At 44.4% G+C, this 15,198-nt stretch overlaps 1 protein-coding gene across 3 annotated transcripts in view; it reads right to left on the reverse strand.

Moving 5' to 3' along the window:
- Positions 1 to 15,198, reverse strand: part of CHD6 (chromodomain helicase DNA binding protein 6) — a 338,823-nt gene that overhangs the window by 252,776 nt on the left and 70,849 nt on the right. For all 3 annotated transcript variants that reach the window (XM_075349913.1, XM_075349914.1, XM_075349912.1), the window contains exon 3: positions 11,453 to 11,934. In XM_075349913.1, coding sequence (XP_075206028.1) covers positions 11,453 to 11,934 — 482 coding nt within the window. The remainder of the gene's footprint in view (positions 1 to 11,452; positions 11,935 to 15,198) is intronic.

The raw sequence follows: 15,198 nt of genomic DNA on the forward strand, positions 1-15,198 counted from the left end.
TCGGGAATCGTGACTACTGAAGGTCACGGAGCCTGATTCAGACTGACCATCGTGTGAGTCAGACGAGGCGGAGCGGTCGCAATGGAGCCTTTTGGAGACAGCCTTTTTACGTACTAGGGATGATACACCAGACGAAGGCGGGCTCCTCTGAGGGAGCTGAGCCGGGGGGAGGCTGCGTGAGCCTGTGGAAGGCTGGGATATCTGAGCGGCCAGGTCATCTAACCTTTTAGACATCAGAAGAGCCCATGCAGGGATAGCCTCATCAGACGGGGGTGCTGCCTGAATGGTGGCCGGGGCCGAACCCACAGACTGCACAACCCCCTGGTCCGTCAACGCCTGTTGTGACACTGTAGTAGGGGCATCGCAGCCCCGGCAGAGTGGATAGCTTCGACCATTGGGAAACGAGCTTCCACAGGTGGTACAAGCATAGTACAGGTCCATAAAAGATGCCTGGGAAGCTTTATCACCCTTGCGGTTTTTACGCATGTCAGCAACAAACGTACAATTAGTACTGTGAGCCTCTAGCAGTATTACACTACTGTGGGTGAGGAGCTACTAGCAGTATTAGAAAGGGACTGCTATACAGAGCCGGTATATACCAATAGTAAAGTGGCATACACTGCCAAACAGTCGGTATATACCTGCAGGCACAGTCAGTATATACCGCTAAAAGCTGATATACACCGCCAGCCAGCAGGCACACACCGCTAGAAAGACAGCGATATACCGCTGAACAGAGCGGTATATAGTGCTGCAGAATCGCAGAGTCAAGGAGGCGATCTCACCCATGTCTGCTCCCCACATGTAATGGCGTCCAGTGTTCTCTGGCAGCATGGAGGGGAGAGACGGCCCACTAGAGGGAGCGGCTTCTGGAGCAGTGGAGGGGGCGTTGCTAAGAATGCAGGCCTGAGTGCAAACACTGCCTGCATCGCCCCACCGGCACCTCCTCAGGCGACGGTTGGATGCAAGGGTCTCCCTACCTGCTCTTGCTCCGTCAGAAGACGCGTCGGTCCTGGGATGCGGAGATCTCGGGGACGCATCTTCGGCTCAAGGCTAGCAGGTGCTCGGCTCTGCTTAGCCCTCTGGAGCCCTCCTCTGTGAGGTGCTTCCAGGGAGCCTGGAGGGGTACGCAGACCCGACCACTTGGGCGCGAGGGAAGACTGACGGCGTTTGCACGCCAGGTTTCCTCTGCCCGTAAGCGGGGGGGAACGAGGGTGAGCACACCCTGGTATTGCCCTATAGTCAAAAATAGAATAAAACCACAAAGAAAAAGAAATAAACAAAAAACATGAGCTGGCCTGGGGCTCAGGCCAGACGTGTCAGGTTCCCTGCTGACACTAAAAAGAACTGAGCTAGTTCCCGCCTAGCTGGGGTTATATGCTGTGGGAGGAGGAAGAACACTTCAATGTATCCTGTTGATTCTGAGTTTTTTTTCGTGACATATTGTACTTCACGTTAGTTCTAAATTTAAGACGATATTTTTGTGCTTATTTGAGAAAATATCGGGAATTCGGTTGAAATTTTGAAAATTTAACAATTTACAAACATTTAATTTTTATGCTCTTAAACCACAGCGTTATGTCACACAAAATAGTTAATAAATCACATCTCCCACATCTGGTTTACATCAGCACAATTTTTGAAACATTTTTTTTTGTTAAGAAGTTAGAAGGGTTCAAAGTTTATCAGTAATTTCTAATTTTTCCCAAAAATTTCCCAAACCATCTTTTTAGGGACCATAGTATACAGTGTGTCCACCCATATCCTGTCCACCGCCATTAGCTTGAGAATGGCGGCAGCTATAGGCATAGAAGTGGTGTCTAGGTATAGTAAAGTAGCCATGCGCTACACAATGAAACCACCTATAAACAACAGAGTTAGCATTTTTATCTAAAAAACGAAACGAGATAGAGAAAAAAAGTGAATTAAAAAATTGTAGGGCATCATCAATTCAACATCGACACCTTGCATACAGAAATGCTATGATATGAAAACCAACATCACCCCCCACCCCCAAAAAAAAAAAAAACATTGAATGCTGATCACGCACATGGCGCTCATTTAACTTTGATGCTTAAAGTGGCCCCCGTCAGCTGCAATGCACATCTGGACTCTGCACAGCATACTGTATCTTGCTGCACGTTGTACAATATGGTAGGTCACACGTTTGCACAAGCATCTGTGATACGTCGTCGTAGGTCCTGCAATGTTGGTGGAGGGGTCGCATACGCCTGCTGTTTGATGTGACCTCACAGAAAGAAGTCCAATGGGGCCAGGTCAGGTGAGCGTGAAGGCCACTACACGCAGCCACCATACCCAATGACTTGTAGGAAGGTCTCCATGAGGTATCGCTTCATGTCCGCAGCCTTGTCAATTTTACACGTTCTCATCATAAAACTTGTCTGTATGCAAGGTGTCGATTCGTATAGAATTGATGATGCCCTACAACTTTGTAATTCACTTTTTTTCTCTATCTCGTTCCGTTTTTGAGGTAAAAATGCTAACTCCGTTGTTTCCACCAGGTGGCGCTATAGGTGGTTTCATTGCGTAGTGCATGGCTATACCTAGACACCACTTCTATGCCTATAGCTGCCGCCGTTCTCAAGTTAATGGCGGTGGACAGGATATGGGTGGACAGACTATATTTGAAATGACTTTGAGAGGCCTAGGGGACAGAAAATACCCAAAAGTGACATCATTCTAAAAACTGCACCCCTCAACCTGCTCAAAACCACATCTAAGTACTTTATTAACGCTTCGGGTGCTTCACATGAAGTAAAGCAATGTGGAAGGAAAAAAAAAATTAACATTTTACTTTTTCTCACAAAAATGTTCTTTAGTTCCAAATTTTACAAATTTTCCCAAGGATAACAGGAGAAATTGCACAACAAATTTTATGGTGCATTTTCTCCTGAGTACACAGATACCCCATATGCTGTGGAAGTCTAGTGTTTGGGGACACGGCAAAGATTGGAAGTGAAGATGCGCCAATTCAAATTTAGGAGAACAAAATTGGCTGCAATCGTTAGCGGCGCCTTGCTGCGTTTGGAGAGCTTCTGATGTGCCAAAACAGTGGAAATCCCGCTGAAGTGACCCCAGTTAGAAAACTAGACCCCTCAAGGAATGTATCTAGATGTGTGGTGAGCACCCTGAACCCCCAAGTGTTTCACAGAATTTTCTCAATATTGAGCTGTGAAAATAAAAAAATTAAATATTTTTTTCCCACGAACATGTTGCTTTTGCCCAAAATGTTTAATTTTCACAAGGATAACAAAAGAAAATGGAACATACAATTAGTTGTGCAATTTTTGTTTGAGTACACCTATATCCCATATGTGGAGGAAAACAACTTTTGAGGCACAGTGCAAAGCTCAGAAGGGAAGGGCGCCATATTTGGGTTCAGGTTTAATTCAAATGGTTTGCGGGTGCCATGTCACATTGCCAGAGCCCCTGGCATGCCAGAAAAGCAGAGCCCCCCATAAGTGACCCCATTTTACAAAGTGCACCCCGCAATTCATCTAGGGGTGCAGTGAGCATATTGACATCACAGGTGTGTTACAAAATTTTATACTATTGGCTCTGAAGAAAAAAAAAATTTTTTTACCAATAAAATGTTCATTAAACCCCAGATTTACAAATTTCGCAATTGGAATAAGGCTGCTTTCACACATCCGTTTTTTGCTGTGCGGCACAATCCGGCACTTTGCAGAAAAACCGCAACCATTTTTTTGCCACCGATTGCGGTTTTTTTGCATAGGCTTACATTAGTGCCGTATTGTGCCGCATGGGCTTGCGTTCGGTCCGGTTTTTGCCGCATGCGGCAGATTTAGCCGATGCGGCGGCTGGTTGGAACGATGCCTGGTACGTTTTTTGTCTGACAAAAAAAAAACGCATCGCGCCGCATCCGGCCAATGTGGCGCGATTTGCAATGCATGCCTATGGACGCCGCATGCGGCGTCCTGCGGCAAACACCGCATCCGGCTGCCGCATGCGTTTTTTCCGCTGCGCATGCTCAGTAGCCTGCCGCAAGCGGCAAAAACCGGACGGGCCGCATGTCAAAAACTTATGCAAAGGATGCGGTATTGTCGCCGCATCCGTTGCATAGGTTTTAGAGCCGGATTGGCCGGCTCTGCTAAAACCGGAGGTGTGAAAGCAGCCTAAGTAAAACAAAAAGGCTGAATAATGTGTTACACAATTTCTCCTTAACATGGCAACATCTTACATGTGACTGTAAAGTATTGTTTGGCCGCACCACTGGGCTCCAGAGGGAAGGAGCGCCATTTGACTGCTGCAGCACAGATTTTCCTAAAATAGTTTATGGACTCCATTGGCAGAGCCCCCAAGTACCAGAACAGCAGAATCCCCCTCAAGTGATAGCACTTTGGAAATTACACCCCTCTAGGAATTAGTCTACGGATGTAGTGACGATTTTGTAGTTTTGAATGTTGCAGAATCAAAAGTTGCACATAAGCACTTGTAATGCCCCGTGCATAGTAGTGCCTGTAAATTATGCCCTGCTTGTGCTTCTGGAGATATAGCCCATAAATTAAGCGGGCTCTCCTCACTGTAACAATGACCAACATGTGGAAGTTAACTGTGATTTAGGCATATTGTGGTGCTCAGAAGGGAGGGAGGCATTTGAATTTGGGAGTGCAGATTTTGCTGGTTTTCTTTTTGGGGGAGCCATAGCGCTTGTCTAGTGCCTTTGTGCTGCCATTAACATAGAAGCCCCCTATATTTCTGTTACCAGATGATGGACCTGAGCGGGGACTTGTTTTTGGTGGCTTGAGTTGAATGCTATTTTGTGGCAATTTCGGTACAGAACAATTTTTGATCAGTTCACATTTATCCTGTGCTCTATGCGGAAAACTTACATTAGGGTTTCCATGTACATCTCCGAAATATGTGATTCAGGTGAAATCCCTCGAGGGATGAGGCAGTAGTTACTACAGACTCCGTTTGGCCTCTTTTCAGCGGTGTCGTTCTTTTCAAAGGTGCACAAAACGGTTGTTGACAGCACTTTTGTGCACATCTAAAAAAAGGTGTGAAAAGATGGACACCGCCGATACAGTGTCGAGTGCTTGATACAATGCAACATGTATCAAGCACTCGAATTAAATACAAACAGTAGATGACGCACTGGGATTAGATACGTATCTCTGTGGGCTGTACCACACATGATGAGCATTAGATACGCAGCTCTGGGTTGTATCACATATGATGGGCATTCATTCAATACACAGCTCCGGGTTGTATCACAGATGATGAGCATTAGATACACAGCTCTGGGTTGTATCACAGATGATGAGCATTAGATACACAGCTCTGGGTTGCATCACAGATGAGCATTAGATACACAGCTCTGGGTTGTATCACAGATGAGCATTAGATTCACAGCTCTGGGTTGTATCACAGATGATGAGCATTAGATACACAGCTCTGGGTTGCATCACAGATGAGCATTAGATACACAGCTCTGGGTTGCATCACAGATGAGCATTAGATACACAGCTCTGGGTTGTATCACAGATGATGACCTTGGTCCTATATTTATTATTGAAAAGAGCCTGCCATTCTGGATCTATTTCTAAAAGCACTATTTTGTTGAAATAAGGGTATACAGAAGCTTGGATACACTTAAGAGTAAGAACCTGCCATCGTGGATTGGCCCCTGAAAAACACTACAACATTAGAGAAGGGGTACAAAAAAATTAGGTATTGTTTCCTTGGCTATAAGAGTCCTCCGGTCCGACTAGTCACCTGTGCATTGGTAGGATCTATTTTTTGTATCATCTTTATATATCCCCTGATGAACCCCCTTTCATTGCGTTAAGAAGGGGGGGGGGACACGTCGGGAGAGTTGGGGTGCCTATATAGATAAGTAGGCCCGTTGACTATTCCTAAACATCTATATCTATTTTCTCTGAATAGGGATTCAGTACTAGTTAGAAACCATATTATATTTAACGCAATTTTTGTATTGTGTGTATGTGGTTTGTCTTTCACTTTTCTTTACACCTGTTTCGGTGGTGGATACTTTGCTAGATAGTTATAGGGGCAGTGAGGGTCAGCCACCTGGAACGGGGGATGCCCCAAAAATTATGACATCCTCCATCGGTAGGAAGGGCAATATAGGATGTGATTTAGCATCTTCAGGTCTATCCTAAAATTATTGATATTCTATTACCCCTCACTGTATCGACCTTATACCTACCTAGCACTCACTGGCACAAATTGTGTTTTATGTTGTTTGAAAGGACGCTCTGTGAGTCTATTTTAACGAGATTAATAAAAATATAGGTTTAGGAGGTAATTAAATGGTGGTTTCTCTCTTAAAAAATGGTGCCCATGTCCTTCCACAACTGACTGGCACAGTCCAAAGGGCATGCCCAGGACACAGCCACAATGCATGTTGGACACTGTCCGCAGTCTCCTATGCCCAGAAGCTGCCATCCTTGAGGTGTCGTGCTGAGACACTTACACACCAGCAAATGAAAACGTCAACCCCTAGTGTCTGTAGAAAATTAATTAAAAAAAAAAAACTATAAAAACAAGAAACATTATTTATTAAAAATGATTGTATAATCAATAATTAATAGAAAAATAAAAAAAATTACAGCATCTTCCCTTTAAATAAAATAGCTGATGAGTATGTGCATGTACATATCAATTACTTATGCTGGAATAAACCTTTCAAAATATCAGATGGAAGTAAATAGCAATGAAGATTAAAGGTCTAGTCACACTAAACAACTTACCAGCGATCCCAACAACGACAGGGATCGCTGGTAAGTTGCTAGGAGGTTGCTGGTGAGATGTCACACTGCGACGCTCCAGCGATCCCACCAGCAACCTGACCTGGCAGGGATCGCTGGAGCGTCGCTACACGAGTTGCTGGTGAGCTCACCAGCAACCAGTGACCAGCCCCCAGCGCCGCGTGGAAGATGCTGCGCTTGGTAACTAAGGTAAATATCGGGTAACCAACCCAATATTTACCTTTGTTACCAGCGCACGCAGCTACACGTGCAGAGAGCAGGGAGCAGCGCACACTGAGCGCTGGCTCCCTGCTCTCCTAGTTATAGCACACATCGGGTTAATTAACCCGATGTGTGCTGCAGCTACACGTGCAGAGAGCAGGGAGCAGCGCACAATGCTTAGCGCTGGCTCCCTGCTCTCCTAGCTACAGCACACATCGGGTTAATTAACCCGATGTGTCCTGCAGCTACATGTGCAGAGAGCAGGAGCCGGCACTGGCAGTGAGAGCGGCGGAGGCTGGTAACAAAGGTAAATATCGGGTAACCAAGGACAGGGCTTCTTGGTTACCCGATACTTACATTGGTTACCAGCCTCCGCAGAAGCCGGCTCCTGCTGCCTGCACATTTAGTTGTTGCTGTCTCGCTGTCACACACAGCGATCTGTGCTTCACAGCAGGACAGCAACAACTAAAAAATGGCCCAGGACATTCAGCAACAACCAACGACCTCACAGCAGGGGCCAGGTTGTTGCTGGATGTCACACACAGCAACATCGCTAGCAACGTCACAAAAGTTGTTCGTTAACAGCGATGTTGCTAGCGATGTTGCTTAGTGTGACGGGGCCTTAAGTATCCACAACATGCCAACAATAGCACAAAATCAAGTGGAATACAATGGTGCTGCAAAATAAACAAATAATAATAGGCGGCAATCAAAAACTACCCAAACTTATAGTGAGTGGATGGCTTTGTATATTTTTAGTAGCGTATTCCATATTTAGTAGAGATATCCCTGCTGATGGCAACATTAACCCCTTCACCCCCGGCCACTAAAACACCCTAATGACCGGGCCATTTTTTGCAATTCTGACCAGTGTCACTTTGACAGGTTATAACTCTGGAACGCTTTAACGGATCCTGGCGATTCGGAGATTGTTTTTTCGTGACATATTGTACTTCATGTCAGTGGTAAATTTAGGCCGATATTTTTTGCGTTTATTTGTGAAAATTTAGGAAATTTTGCGAAAATTTTGAAAATTTCGCAATTTTCAAACTTTGAAAATTTATGCCCATAAATCTGAGAGATATGTCACACAAAATAGTTACTAAATAACATTTCCCACTTGTCTACTTTACATCAGCGCAATTTTCGAAACAAATTTTTTTTTCGTTAGGAAGTTAGAACGGGTCAAAGGTCATCAGCAATTTCTCATTTCTCCAACAAAATTTACAAAATAATTTTTTTTAGGGACCACATCACATTTGAAGTGACTTTGAGAGGCCGAGGTGACAGAAAAAACCCAAAAGTGACACCATTCTAAAAACTGCACCCCTCACACTGCTCAAAACCACATCCAATAAGTTTATTAACCCTTTCACAGGAATCAAAGCAATGTGGAAGGAAAAAATGAAAATTTTACTTTTTAAACACAAAAATGTTACTTTAGCCATAAAATTTTCATTTTTACAAGGGAGAAAAGAGAAAGTGCACCCTACAATTTATTATTATTATTATTATTGTGCATTTTCTCCTGAGTACGCTGATAGCCCACATGTGGTAAAAATCAATTGTTTGGGCGCACGGCAGAGCTCGGAAGGGAAGGAGCGCCATTTGAATTTTTGAACGCAAAATTAGCTGCACTCATTAGTGGACGCCATGTCGGGTTTGAAGACCCCCTGAGGTGCCTAACCAATGGAGCTCCCCCACAAGTGACCCCATTTTGGAAACTAGAGCCCTCAAATAATTTTTCTAGATGTTTGGTGAGCACTTTGAACACCTGGGGGCTTCACAGAAGTTTATAGCGTTGAGCCGTAAAAAGAAAAAATTGTTTTTTTACCACAAAACGGTTGCTTCAACTAGGTAGCTTTTTTTTTTTCACAAGGCTATCAGGAAAAAATGCACCATAAAATGTATTGTGCATTTTCTCCTGAGTACGCAGATACCTCATATGTGGTGGAAAGTAATTGTTTGGGCGCATGGCGGGGCTCAGAAGAGAAGGAACGCCATTTGACTTTTCAAACGCACAGACGCAGTGCACTGATCGGCCGCTGCAGGACGCATGGTCGGATGCGATACAAAAAGCGTTGCAGATACGGAAAAAAGTCCCGCCAAAAATTGAGCAGGGATGCAGATACGTTATGTGCATCCCTGATCAGCGCTTGGCGGGACGCACGGACGGATGCGATACAAAAAGCGTCAGGGATACGGAAAAAAAAGTCCCGCCAAAAATTGAGCAGGGATGCAGATACGTTATCTGCATCCTTGATCAGCGCTTGGCGGGACGCACGGACGGATGCGATACAAAAAGCGTCGGGGATACGGAAAAAAAAAAGTCACGCCAAAAATTGAGCAGGGATGCAGATACGTTATCTGCATCCCTGATCAGCGCTCAGCGGGACGCACGGAAGGATGAGGTGTAAAAATGGACAGGGGATACAGAAAAAAAAAAGTTATACTCACAGTACCCAGAGGATGACTGACCAGAAGAGCTACAGGAGGAACAGATGGCAGAGAGATGGACAGCTTTACAGGAGCAGCAGGCAGATCAGCAGAATGCCCAGGAAGGACCCAGCGATGGAGGCAGATGTGATCGGGCCGGTGAAGACAGGTAAGAGGACGTCGGGGGAGAGCAGAGGGGGGGGGGGTTGGGGAGAGCAGAGGGGGACGGGGGGTGAGAGCAGAGGGGGAGGGGGGGTGAGAGCAGAGGGGGAGGGGGGAGACCGGAGAGGGAGCTGCAGAAGCAGAATAAAGATAATGGGGGAGGCAGTCAGATCGCGGGGGGGAGCAGATCGGGCTGTCAAGGGTGGGTGGGGGGCAGATCGCAGGGGGGCACGGGCAGGGGCTAACACGGGAGCGCGCAGGGGCACCACGGGAGCGCGCACGGGCTGCAAGGTGAGCACAGTACTCACGTGCAGCAGGAGCGGTGACCTCAGCTACGGCGGCGGCAGCAGCAGCAGCGGTGGCGTGGTACCACAAGTACCAGCCACTGCACGCTGCAGACATGTTGGGGCAGGCTCCCCAGACCAGCACAGGCCTGGGGAGGGCGGCCACCGGCAGATCAGACCGCCCCACTGCACACTGATTGGAGCGATTGCGCGTCATAGCACGATCGCTCCAATCAGTGCTGCAGGGGCTGGGGGCGACATGTTTGATGTCCACCTATGATATGCTGCAGCAGCTGCGGCATCTCATAGCTGGATCTCACAGTATCGCACTAATTCGGGCATTATTTTTGCCGAAATTAGTGCGAACGATGTGGTTGGCGGTTCAGATTTGAACAGCCAATCACATCGATCGTCGATAGGGGGTGGCGATGCCGCCCCCCCTGGGGTCAAGCAAAGGTCCCCTGCTGTAAGAAACAGCAGGGGACATCATTTGAAAGCCGTTGCTATGGCCACGGCAATCAAATGAAGTTTAGGCAGTAAAATTACGTCCCTGGTCGTTAAGTCACGTTAAAATAGGACGTAATTTTACTGCCCGCGGTCGTGAAGGGGTTAAAAGGGAATCTGTCAAAACTTTGATCTTTTTAAACTCTTAATATGGGCATATAGGTTATAGAATGCTGAAAAAGCTATAGCTTTCTGCCTCATATCAGATGCCTTGTTGTAAATGAGCTCTTCCAGGCTATGGGGCAGATGCTGCCTGGAAGGTAACTCCGCCTCCAGAGATTATTTTATATAAAAGGGGCATTACCAGTGTAATGGCCGCTCTCTGCTCCCACTGCAGAGCTGTGTGTGACTATAACTGACACTTATGCAGGATCCTCTCAGCTTTAGCCTCCATCTCACAGGCAGGCAGTGTTACAACATTACTATGAAGCAGAGCTCAGGGAGTTGAAAAAAATGTGTTTTAAAACAGTCAAATTTTATTTCTCCTGTTCTGTGTCAGCTACTTGCCTCACACTGATAACAACCCTTTTAGTTAAAATAATCCCTGGGCCGGAGTTATCTTCCAGGCAGCATCCGCCCCATAGCCTGGAAGAGCTCATTACATAAACTGATAAAAGATAATTTTTCCACAACAAGGCATCTGATATGAGGCATAAAGGTAAGACTATTGTCAGCCGTCTATACCCTGTATGCCCATATTAACACTGTTAAAAGGTCAAAGTGGTGACAGATCCCCTTTAAAATAGCTAAGTAAGAGGGTGCTCTGTGAAGAATGTTCCAACAGGACAAGCTGGTGATTCTTTGTAAGGTTCTGAATAGCTCAGTAATAATGTGCATTTTTCATCAAAAAAAAAAGAAAAGTTTTCCTATCTGCAACCAAAGCACAGTTGTTAAGGAACATCTCCAAAAATGTTAGAAACCATGGCTACATTTCCACTATAGGCAATCAGAAGTTCTTAACCTGAATACCAATATCAGCATGCAATTTGTAAATCATTGTCATTACATGTTTACATTCAGTATAATTACAATAGTAGATCAGAAAACGTCACACACTCTAAGCTTAGAAAACATGAGTAACAAGCCCACCTTGTTTTCTTAGATTTGGGTTTTGCAACCGTTTCTGAATTTGCTTTCTTCTCTTTCGGAGGTTTTGGCTCCTTTGGCTTTCTAGGTTTTTTCGGTTCCTTGGGGTTCTTGGGTTGCTTGGGTTCCTTGGCCTCCTTTACTTTCTTAGTTTCTTTGACTTTCTCCTTCTTGGGTTCCTTCTTTTTCTTTGGTTTAATCTCCTTTTCCTCACCCTGTTCCTTTTTTTTACGTTTTTTCTTCACACCTGTCCCACCCCCTCCACTATCCTCCAGCCCATTCAGATTCGTCAGTGAGCTGAGTTCACAGGTCTCCTGTTCAGGGTATAGTTCATTCTCTGAGAGGAGTCGAGACGGGGTGTCCAAAAGAGTCACAGGGTGGAAATCTTCAAGGCTAGATTCAGAAAATGGGGCAAGTACCTGGCGCTCACAGGATATTGAGGCACTGGACATTGGTGAATAGCTAAGTGCTTTCAAGTTGGGTAGCTGTTGAAAAGGACAGAAAGAGAACAAATTGAAAGTGAATGTTTGAATCAAGTTTCTATATCTAATGTTTAAAAACATTTAAATTATACTGTTAAATTTTCCATATTCACGATATTTATTAAAAAAATTTCACTCTGGCCATCAAGCCTAAAATTAGGCCGCTACATCCTACCCTGTAGAAATCATTCAGTAGTCATCCCAGGCAGGACAGTAATGATAGAGAGCATGTCTATACTAGTAATGGACAGACAGGGACTGTAGAAGTCCGCAGCAAAATCGGCATTTGTGTGTGTGCGTTCACGCACGCACATACATATATATATATATACACACATATATACATTATATATATATATATATATATATATATATATATATATATATATATATATTATATACACACACACACACACACACACACACACATTATATATATATGAGATTTCTGAAATCTCAGACTTTGCTGGGACTGTAAAAATTAGCATGGATCAGCATAAAACCAAGGCAAAGACGTCATGTGTGAACATAGCCTTATAAAGACAGTCGATAAGATGTCAGTCTAATTGACACCATATATTTACTACTGAAGAAACACTGTGGATGTCCATGTCAGGCAGGACTGAATATGTTATATAATTTGATACGCGGTCAACATATGGATACCAGAAGTGTGGTTTACTCAACCAGGAGTGGTTTACTTAACTTGGAGACACACGTTCGATGCTGCAATAGTGCTAGTAATCCACGCAAGCCTGGATGAATGGCTAGATTTGCTAATCTTAATTGGAGGACTATGTGACATTTAGTCATGTCCGAATGTGCAATATAGTGTATCTTAAACGCGATCTGCATATGGATGCCTAAAACAAGAGTGATTCACTCACCTTGGAGACACACAGCCCATGTACTTAAATCTGGATGAATTACTAAATATACTGATCCTGTGTGTAGAATAGCCTTTAATACATGGACACCTCGAAAATAACTGTTTAAAGAAGTCTACCCCGTTCCTACTGGAATATGGGTCCGTATGTGAATAATATGAAGGAGGATTGTATCCCCCAATATTTTAAAATTTATGGACTTTTGATGCATTATCTATTTGTATTACCATTTTAGACTTGAATATAAACTACAGTACTTTTTGTTTTAGAAGACGCACTGGATTATAAAATGCACCCTAAATTTAGAGAAAAAAAAAAAGGTAAAAAAATAAATAAAATGTGGGGTCTATTTTATAAGCGGGTGGTGGAGCGGAGGTCACAGGAGTCGGGGTGAAGCTGTAGTACAGCGATGCTGCGGGCAATCCAAAGGGTGGCCTAGATGCTCACTGTGGCGCTGCACTGTGCTGGTGCTTGCTGCGGGCGGCATTCTGAAAATGTCAGTGGTGCAGGCTTCAAAGAAATGGTGGTCAGAGTCGGCACTTGCACAGATGAGAGCTTGAGACGAGAGCTCCATCTGCACATGCGCCGACTCTGACCTTGCCGCCGACATCTTCAGAATGGCCTGTGCCTTGCTGCCGCCACACAGGGCAGGGCTGACGCGCCACACAGGGCAGGGCCGACGCGCCACACAGGGCAGGGCCGACGCGCCACACAGGGCAGGGCCGACGCGCCACACAGGGCAGGGCCAACGCGCAGCACAGCATTGCCCTGCCTCATGTGACCCCTCTCCACCACCCCCCGGTAAGCTACATTCGTATTTTAAGACGCACCCCTCATTTTCCTCCCAAATTTTTGGGAGGAAAAGTGCGTCTTATAATCAAAAAAATACGGTATATTCTCAAAAGTATTTTGAAACTAATTTATTGAAAGGAACGATTATTTCTTCTGGAATTTTATCTAGAAATTCATTTAAAGTTTAAAATAAATTCAAACTAAAAGAATTACAAGTATGTTCATTTCTTTCTTTTTCGAATCTGCATATATGCAGCCCATGACAAAGCTCAGTGATGTAATACTGTAAGGCCAACTAGCTTGTGATTTACTAGATTTCCTCTAAACAGTATAGGTGATACATTCCCTTTCAATGTTGGAAGGTGCTTACTACACATGGGACTTTATATAGAAAGACACACCTTGTTAAATTCCTCTCTTGCTTTAATAGCCAAAGCATTGCTGTTTGGATTTATAAGAATATCAAACAATTATCACTTATACAATCAACATCGAGCAACTCACATTACCAAGAGAAAAACAATAGAAAACTAAATACACCTGTGTAGGTTCCCATTCCTGTTGAAACCTCCATTAAAACAAACAGATACTTGGATGATCGAACCTAATGCTTCATCATAGGAGTAGTGAAAGCAATTTACCACAAACCATTATGAAGGACAACACACAAAGAGTGGGTAAACTTGGGTATTTCCAGTGCCCATTTACAGTAGCAGTGAATGGGGCATGTAAATGAAATGGAGGTGGGGTCTCCATACCTTGATGAACAAGAGCAGAGAGTGGATTAGAAGCAAACGTCAGTTTGGGGGACTTGGGCCAACCACATCTTACAAGCAGCCTTTGGACTGCATGGCCATCCATGTAATACTTCCCTTCCATAGGTCACAACATTAAGTCCATGTGGAAACTATCTTCTGCATCGCAATCAGCAAGAATGGATGCCATTGTAAGTCTGTGCATGGGTATCAGAGGATGCCTTTCTTCTGATAGAGGAGTTCCAAAAGTACAACCTGCATCTATTTATGGCAAATCGTGTGAACATACCATAAAGATGTAATAGTAATGCATTCTGAAGCTTTATTTGCTGAAAAGAAAACTAGTTCAGGATAGTGATTCTCTTCGCCTCACTGATGACTCTGCTGCTCCCATTGCCCTCCACGTCCCCTGCCACCTTTATTCCCTCGTCCTTTTTTTTGCTTTTTTTTATATTTTGTCGAAATTTATATGAGCACATACAGGCAGAGAACTGACAGTCCGGGGCAGCCTTTGACACACAGGAAATGGCTACTCAGATCACTGGTCGCAATGTTGACTTGCACCTGCCATGTCCCCATGGTCATGACAGTACTACAGCAGGACTTATAGACAACTGCAGGACCGGGCAGCATTGAAACATAAAAGTGCATCTCAGTAAATTAAATTAACTTTGTGATGATATTCTATTTCAGTAATTCAATACAAAAAGGGAAACACATATTATATAAAGTCATTACAGAGTGATCTATTTCAAGTGTTTATTTGTTAATGTTGTTGTTTATGGCTTACAGCTAATGAAAACCCAAGTCATTATCTCATAAAATTAGAATAA

Source organism: Anomaloglossus baeobatrachus, chromosome 5 (assembly GCF_048569485.1).
Source record: "Anomaloglossus baeobatrachus isolate aAnoBae1 chromosome 5, aAnoBae1.hap1, whole genome shotgun sequence".
NCBI lineage: Eukaryota > Metazoa > Chordata > Amphibia > Anura > Aromobatidae > Anomaloglossus > Anomaloglossus baeobatrachus.